The sequence below is a fragment of the Etheostoma spectabile genome, chromosome 9, assembly GCF_008692095.1.
Source record: "Etheostoma spectabile isolate EspeVRDwgs_2016 chromosome 9, UIUC_Espe_1.0, whole genome shotgun sequence".
Taxonomy (NCBI): domain Eukaryota; kingdom Metazoa; phylum Chordata; class Actinopteri; order Perciformes; family Percidae; genus Etheostoma; species Etheostoma spectabile.
The window spans coordinates 29,428,426-29,437,621 of record NC_045741.1 but is presented as its reverse complement, the minus strand read 5'-3'; the positions used below and the strand labels follow the sequence as shown (position 1 = coordinate 29,437,621).

The 9,196-nt window shown below is 45.3% G+C and overlaps 1 protein-coding gene across 2 annotated transcripts in view; it reads left to right on the top strand.

Annotated features, from left to right (window-relative positions):
• Positions 1-9,196, top strand: part of plpp3 (phospholipid phosphatase 3) — a 34,891-nt gene that overhangs the window by 23,175 nt on the left and 2,520 nt on the right. For both annotated transcript variants that reach the window (XM_032525507.1, XM_032525508.1), the window contains exon 6: positions 2,102-2,278. In XM_032525507.1, coding sequence (XP_032381398.1) covers positions 2,102-2,278 — 177 coding nt within the window. The remainder of the gene's footprint in view (positions 1-2,101; positions 2,279-9,196) is intronic.

Sequence of the window (9,196 nt, the reverse complement as noted above, 5' to 3'; positions counted from 1 at the left end):
AATTTGAAAGACTCGTTTCCTGCCAAGCGCGTGTGAGTGCTGGGGCTGTGACTGATGTGGTTTTGAGCTGAGCTGAACTTCTCAGCATCACAGCGTTCTGAGATGGCACCAAGATAACTGGCCACAAAAAACAAGCGTGTGTGTGTGTGTGTGTGTGCATTCATGCGTCCTACTGAGCTATCTTTTGTTTTGTCTAAGGTGCACACATCCAGTAGCAAAGGGCTGGGTTATTTCTGTGGGTTATCCATCCGACATAGTCTACAGTCACTGTTGTTGGCTAAATAAAACCCCAAATCTTAACCACAGCAATGCTTTTGTCTCACAGCGTGGTGTGAACCCAAGGAAAACAGGGCAAGGGGGCTGGAGTGTAAAACGAGCCCTCATTCTTTCTCACTTTGTTGTGTGTGCGTTTCCTTTTATTGAACACTGAGACAGAGGGAGAAGATCTCACTGGAGTGAAGTGGATTCCTTTAGAAACCACCAGACTTTGTGTCGCTCTTGTCTCCATCTGTCATGGGAATCTGCTAGGACCCCGTTTGCTGTTGTGTTTTATTGTTGTTTTCCCTGACATCTAACTCATTTGACACGCACAACACGACAATTGTATGGGAGGACAGCTCGGATCAGAGAGACAAATGCCTGAATCTGTTTAACGAAATGCATTTTGAGATTTTCGAAGGTCATAAACCCTCTGAAACTGCTTATCCTAACTTAATCTGCTGAATCAGGGTTGGACGGGTTATTTGGGTTTACTCACTGTCCTCCAGTCAGATAGGGCCAAGTTGATTGTCAGGTCACTGTAACCCTTTCTTTTGGCTTAAGTGCTCGCTCTTTCTCCTTCAACCTCCAACAAAGCTGGCTGAAAATTGAGAGGTTTTTCAGGTGTTGCGTTCATGGCTGCAGGACGTCAGACAAAAGCACTTAACAGTAGTCCTGGCCCGCTACCTGAGAGCCGCTGCGGAGGAAGCCTGAAGTCTAAACATCCCTGGCAGGGAGGAGAGCACAAGACTGGAAGGGATGGGAGGGATCCCTTCCTTTACTTCCTTGAGGTGAAGAACAATGATAAGAGTGTCGTAGAGGAAGTGCGAGGGAGCTTTACGTCCACACCTACTGGGGCTCGTAGTGGACGGGGGTTGCTGGGAGGCACTGCGGCTGTCTGGGGGTATTGTTAGCCTAGCTGATTATAAGGCACAAGTCTGGAGGTGTGGGCCGGGTAGACCTTGGCTAAAGGCTGGCCCTCCCATGTCCCTCTGTCTCTGGGTGTGAGAGACAGGACGTTCAGGGCATGAGTGGTGCAGGAACACAGGATGTCTGAAGGACCTGGGCAGATCTCACCACTGTGCGTGTATTTGTATAAAAGGGAAAGAGACTGTGCATGTATTTGCACTTGTGTCTGGAAGTGGCCTTGGACTTAGATGTTCCTGTTTTGGTTCTTATCAGACTTTATCATGACCCAGGAGATGGTTTTTTTAGCTGCGGGCGGAGTGGGGAGTGCATCCGCTTTGTCTCCTATTTACTCTAATAGAGGGAGAGTTCATCTCAACAAAGTGCTGTGTGTGTGTGTGTGTGTGTGTGTGTGTGTGTGTGTGTGTGTGTGTGTGTGTGTGTGTGTGTGTGTGTGTGTGGGTGTGTGTGTGTGTGGGTATTCCAGTGGTTCTCTGTGGTCGGGCTGTTTTTACAGCTGGGATGTTGAACCATGAATCAGTCATGTCCGGGTCTCAGGCAGTCAAATGTGTGTTGTGGAAGAGATCATGTGTTTCTTTGCGGGTCTGGCCAGCCTGCCCACTTTGATTCAGTCTAGACCTCTCAGACAGTAATAATACACATGAACACACACACACACACACACACACACACCCACATGCATACGCACATGCACACACACTGCAGGTGTCCAGCCTGCTGTGTGTGTGTGTAAGGGTTCATTACAGCCATCAGAAATGAGTGACAGCCGCACTGATAATGCATGTTTTACGTCTTAAACACTCTCTAAAAATTCTTAATTAAAGGGTGTTGTACGTCAGAGCATTAATACAATAACTGCATATTTAATACTGTTGAATTAATAAAATCTATTAACATTATGTCTCTGTCCTCCCAGTTCTATCTCCAGTCCAGGTTTTCATGGCGTGGCGCTCGTCTCCTCCGCCCGCTGCTCCAGTTCACCCTGTTGATGATGGCGTTCTACACCGGCCTGTCGCGCATCTCCGACCACAAGCACCACCCGACCGATGTCCTTGCAGGCTTTGTGCAGGGAGCCCTGGTGGCCTACTGCATAGTGAGTGCACTCATGTCACACAAAACACACAAGCTCAACATGCAAATTGTATGAAAATACATACAAAAAAATACGTCTTTTTGCAACTTTTCTATAATTGACCATTTGGTATCCTACAGACGGACCAACCTTCGACTAAAGTTTGCCCCTACATGCTGCTGCTTGCCACTTTTTACTCCTTTCTGCTTTCTGAAAAAAGAGAAATGGATCAAGCGGTGAAGTGAGGGGAATCTGATTCCCTTTAATAAAAAACACATTGCTTGGACTGAGGCCCTAGTTCAGAAGTGTGTGTGTGTATGTATACTCTGCAACCTTCTACACTACTTTTGTGACATGTAGGGATTTTTTGTAACCCTTGTCATTACATTGAGCTAGATGGAGCCAAGGAAAATTGAATTTGGGTCAAGAGGAAAATAGAGGGAGTGTAAAAGAAAGCGAAAGAGAGAGGATTAGCCTTTGAAAACAGGAATGAGGCTGTTAATTTTTTAGTTTTTTATTTGGCGGCTCTGGTCCTATCAGCACAGCAGGCCCCTGCTAAACTCTGCTGCCTCTGGCAAACGTTTGGAAAGAAAGACACACACACACACACACACACACACACACACACACACACACCCCCCACAACACACACAACACACACAACCCTTACCTTTTTACACGATCCAAATCATGAACGTGGAAAGGATTAGATTCATAAAACTTGCGAGACCTTAGTAGTGGCGCCTAGGCAGACCTTGCATAGCTAAAACCAACAACACTCACACACACACACACACACACACACACACACACACACACACACCAGGGCCCTTGTATGCCAGGATTATTATACCATGGGCAGAAATCGGCGGGTAACAACAGACTATAAAGCAAAATCAGCGCTCCTCCAGCCGGGCATAGCTCCTGAGGCGACAGCTTTGACAAGAAAAAGAAAAGAAATGTTTTTAGAAATACGCTTAAAGTATGAGCTGACCTCTGAATGGGCAGATCTGGCGGGAGGAGCGAAAAGGGAGGGAAGTGACAGGAGAGAGGTGCCTGGTCGACATCTTGGCTCGGGACGAGCGTGGGTTTAATCCAACTCAGCTCTTCCATAACCCTCGGAGAGACGGTTCAAACACACACTGTTCGCATCCACATGCATACAAGCCACACGTCAAACCCCTTGTCGATCAAGGTGGCGAGGTTGGTTTCACAATCCCTGAAGCCCGTTCGGATTTGCCCGGTGTTAGTAGAGACGCACATCTGTGAACGTTTTAGCTCGGCTGTTTCAGCCTCTCAATAAGCAGCGGAGCAGAAAAGGACCTGACAGGAGATGAGTGGAGGCAGGCGGAATGGCGCCTGTGTGCTGCAGAAAAACCAGCAGGAAGTACTAAATCAAAGTGTGAACATCTTCAGATCTTGGAATTTAACAAGTGTGCAGCCATTATTCTTTTAAATCTCAAGGTTGAAATGTAGGAATAGAAGCACGAGTTCACACTTTGTAAATTATGTCAGAGCTTATGTTTTCCACCGCTCTGAGATGTTCTGTGCATTTTTAAACATCCCTGCTTAGATTATGTTCTTTTGATGCGGTTCATATGTATGACTTTGATTCGTCTTTAACTGAAAACACACTGTAACAACTTGACATAGGTTTTGCGGTTTCGCTCTGTATCCCAGTAGTTTGTAGCAGCAGCTTTGTTATCGGAGAACTTTGTCTGTAGCCAATACTTCTCATGAGATGTTTTCATGAAGCAGAAAGCTTTTGTAAATCATCCATTAATCTATCACGAGCTTCAGTTATGTAGAAAAAAGGGGAATGTCGGACCCAATTGCAGAGATGGCAGACACACAAGTTAAGATCAGGAGAGACATGTTTGCAGATATGCAAATAAGATTTATTGTACAGCTCAAATAAAATGCTTAAAGTCTTTGGCGATTAGACGCCATCACTATACAAATCTTTTGTATATATGTAAATAGGGGTAGAGAACCATCAGATCCCCCAGATGGAATCTAAACACCAGTGGATGGACAAAGGAGACCGAAGGAGGCTCCGGACTTGTCAGCTGGAGTAGAGGACTGGGGGGGTGGAGGGTTGCACTCTTTGCCTGCAACGACAGCTGATAGCAAAGGGAGAAACAATTTTTTAAAGCAGGGTTGTGACTCTGTGATTGGCCCTTGCCATTGTGTAATGATTCTGATTGGTTTAACAGGACGGTGAACGCCTCCAACAGCCGATTCCAATTAGGTAGAGCGTTGATTAAGAGTGAGGTCTTCCTGAAAGAATTTACACTGAAATACATTTCAATCAGGAGAGACTAAGACAGTTATACACGCATGATAAAATATACATTTATTTGGATAACAGCTGATTGGATTTAGGAGTGCATCAATTAATAGTTAGGTCTTCCTGAAAGAATTTACGCTGAGTTACATTTTAATGAAAATGTCCAAACCAACGAAGGGAGTCCTGGATACAGCAGGCAAAAGGGGTAGAAAACACCCCCCAAAGGCAAAATACAAGAGCAGGAACAGGCAGAATCCCAAAAAACAGGAATAGGCAAAACACAGAATGAGTGGCAAGCGAAATCCACTGAACAGTAGCAATGATCCAGACAAAGGACTACAGAGAGACTAAATACAAGACTGAACAAGGTGAAACAAGGGACAGGTGACACAAGGGCTTAGAAAAGGTGACCAAAAGTTAGGAAGTAAAATGAGACAAGGCAGAAAAACTGACTACCAAAATAAAACAGGAAACAGAAACATGGACACAATCATAACATGCACGGAGAGAACAGTCTCCCTGTACTCACAGTGCACTTGTCAGGATATAAAAAGTCTGATTGGAAGAACAAAGGAACACATTGAGCAAATTAGTGGATTCACACGCCAGTCCCAAGTGTGCAATTTTTAACAATTGTTCTGAATATCGCATGGCAAATTATATGGCCTTGTGAAAAAGTGTCTTCCTTTCCAAATACATTCAAGTCATTGACTGACAGAGAATTGTGTTGTTCCATGACTTTATTGTCAGATATTCCCGGCTATTCCCTAGGCTGTAGTTACTTCTTTAATCCCAGTGCCCCCCCCATTGAGTACCAGTAACAATACAAACACGTATGTAGTGACATGTTAAGACCTTTTTACAGTAGGCGCAGCTGAGCTGGCGTGAGCAAATGTGACGTCATGAGAGCATCGTAACTTGTGAAATCCATGACATAATAAACTTTTCTCATTACAAACCCTTAAAAAAATAACAATAAAAAAATAAAAAGACGATGGGAATCATTTCAAAACGTTTTAGCTATCTATGATTGTTTGAGTGCTAACGTTAGCTCAAAACGCCATTCCAGTGACAGCCTTTGTTGTGTTTGATTGCTAGCTCGTAGCTAAGCTAGCAGTCATTTCAAAAACGTTTTAGCTGTTATGGGTGTTTGAATGCTAACGTTAGCTCAAAACACCATTCAAGTGACAGACTTGGCTGCTAACTTGTAGCTAGCAGTGAACCAACTTTGTTAAGTAGGTCAGTTTTTACTGTATTGACGTTACAGAAGTGTCTCGTTAGCATTTTGTATGCTACTTGTCGCGAAGTGACGCATGCGCAACTCACAGCTTCACTCGACTCACATCAGGGAGGGACAGTGGTGCGCGCCCTCTGCTCGCGCACCCAAAATCCTGGTGCGCCAGCGAGATCTAGGCCATTTGGACGTCACATTTGCACGCGCCCCCTTGGGTGCTGCTAGTATACCGGCAGCTGTAGACTGTTAGACCTTCTTTGTTGCAACTTTGAATTGCTGCTTTAAACACCTTTGTCTTTCCACACATTTGCTGACGGAAGATGTCTGACTCTGATACATGGAAGTATTTTTGACGAATATGTAGATGTGTGTGTGTGTTTGTGTGTGTGTGTGTGTGTGTGTGTGTGTAGAATCAAGGAACCACAAGAGGAAGTGATCCATTTGTCCTACCTGGCGCTTCCTATAAGACGTAGTGACCTACTTTTCAACGCATGTGGTAATAAAAGGTCAAGAGGACCGAATCCGGCAGGAAGCAGCTGTCGGCATAGAAAGCTGGGCCAGCGTTGTTGTTTTTTTGTTTCGAGGTTCAGTGTCACGGCGGAGAGGAGTTGGGTCAGGCATTAAAGGAGGAAGGGGGTTAAGAGGAGGCTATCACAACACACAAGGACATGCTGCATTCAGGGACTCAGAGAATGAAGCAGCGTCTGTGTTCTTAGCGTACTTATGAAGAAGTCATCTTTTATTACTTCACACCCACAACCCAAGTGTCTAAATTTGTAATTGTATGTAGCACACCGCCAGTTAACACAAAGTTGTTTTTAAAAACGTACGCAAATATATATAGAAAGACAAATTTAAGCATGTCTTAAAACTTGACGATGCATTTGCCCGTGTGTTGTTTCGGCTGCAAAGATATTCATAGTCGGTTTCATGTGCGTGCGAAGAAATTCACAGTTTTTATCCTTTGACATACAAAGGGGGTCGAGTGAGTAATGTGGTGGTGTTTTCTTTAAATCTCACAACCTCAAAAGTCACGGTTCCTGCAAGTTGGGGAACTCATTTCCTGTGTGATTCAGCTTCTTTGTGTCAGACAATTTATTAGTGATTGAGGACACACGACACAACACAATTAGACACACACACACACACACACACACACACACACACACACACACACACGTCTTTCCAGGTCCTGCTGTTTTTTTCTTCTTCATAGAAGCCTAACTGCTGAGTCTGCATCTTTTAACACAAAAGGCTTGTGTGTTTGTGTGTGTGTGTGTGTGTGTGTGTGTGTGTGTGTGTGTGTGGTGTGTGTGCGCGCGTGCTTGTGCTTCTGTGCGCATGCCACACTCAGGAAGTGGTGAGGTCGTGATAAGCCTTCCACCCCGGCAGGTTTAGGGGCGATAGGTTGGAGGTCGGTTGACGCGGCAACACGGCCTGCTCTGATTGGACGCTGAGCATCCTGATGGGAAACAAGCCTAGAAGGTTTTCCATGATGGCTCTGGGGAGTCCCGAGATATGACTCATCGCATATCTCTCTCCACGCCTCTAATTATATCATAATATACCATACAATGATGCACTGAAGACACATGCGTGCACTACTGACTGTACCAACACACAAAGAGCCCTTTTAAAGCTCTGAAAGCAGCTGTGTGTTATGGAGATATCTATATACGTGTGATGTCATCTATCAGTCAGAGGTCACCAGTGAAGGCCATTCTATGGTCAGTATATTTCAAGCTGTAATAGAAGAGAATGTCTTTGTGTTGAGCCCACCGCTCAGAATGAGACAGCTTTTGTTATTAACATAGATCACCGACTGTATGTTGACCATGACCAATAGTATGTTTTCCCGTATGAGCGCACCGCATTTTCTTCAATGACAGTTATCCATATTATCTCCCAGAAGAGCTGGTGCAAAGTAATAGTGCGGAAACACGTCCCCCTGAAGTCGGATTTCCAAGTTAGGAAGTCGGAGCATCTCACATTAACCCAACCTCGAAATCCAACATGGCTGCTCCTTGCAACCACAGCAGTGAAAGCTGTAGTAATATACAGTTTATTTGCACATCAGTCTTACTTGTGTATCATTAAATCTGTCTTAAACACAGTCCAGTCCGACTATTATCTGTGGACATGTTGTTACGCTGTTTGTATGCACACAAAAAAACGGCTAATGCATATTGCTAACAATGGCTAACCTGGATAGAGCTAACCCCACTGTGGAATCCGACTTGTGACGTCATTCCCATCCCCAGCTTCCGAGTTCCAAGGAAATGGAACACGCTATAAGCCCCCCCCCCCCCCCCCCCCCCCCCCCCCCGTCCTCTGCCCTCTCTCCTCGCCAGGCCCTGTGCTCGCCCTTGACTGGCAGCACGGAAGGAAACGCTGTTGCGCCTGCCAGTTCTGTGAGTGCATGTATTTGTGTGTGTGTGTGTGTGTGTGTGTGTGAGAGTGTGAAGCTGAAGCCGCTGTTGCTCATGACTGACCCCAGACCCTTGTAACGGTAATCCACTCTTAACAGTGGACATCAGTTTCCATCGTCCCACTTCCAGCCCACCCCTGCCCATTTTCCTGTTTGACATATGATGTCATCAGGATCTCAGGAAGAGCTTTCTTTTCTGCTTTTCTTCTTCTTCTTTATTTCTCTCACATCATCTCCACTGGCCACCAGTGGCTGCCAGACTGACGTCAGAGTTGATGTAAAGTGGGAATTCACCCCAGGCATCATTTAATACAAAGGATTAGCTCGGGTTCGCTGCATTTGAGTGTCAGTTTAATGTGAGCTATGCTAAGATCACTTCCTTCAGCCACATTACTCAGCGTTGCTAGTTTTGGAGTGTACAAAGTTTGGCAGAGGGAGGGTATGGGGAGTTTCTCATCATGGCATCAAGAAGTAATCCAATGTTACCTTTTACGCGTCTCTCCAGCTCACAGCTCCCCTGCAGACACAAGTACACGTAGCTGCATATGAAGGTCACCCCTGCTATTAAATGTTCACTTGCACTTTCATTAGATCTTGTCTTGTGAAGAACGTTTGACTGCTGTATCAGAGAAAAAAACATGTTTGAGACCAGGCTTTTATCTGAGAGGAGACAGGGTGGTTATTTGGTATCTTTGCCTTGGGCGATGTCTGGCATAGGCAAATCAACTGACATGGATTATCTATGCAAATTACAATGACAACTCGACTGTCCTCCAATGTGGTTCATTTGCATTTAAACTGAACTACGAAACAGGACACACACATCCAAACAACCATCCCAATAGATTTGGGAAACAATACAGAATAACAATGCGGTCCGGGTGCCCAGGTAGCTCAGTTGGTAGAGTGAGCACCCATATATATATAGAGTTACTCCTTGATGCAGCGGGGCGAGGGTTTGTCTCCGACCTGCAGCCCTTTGCAACA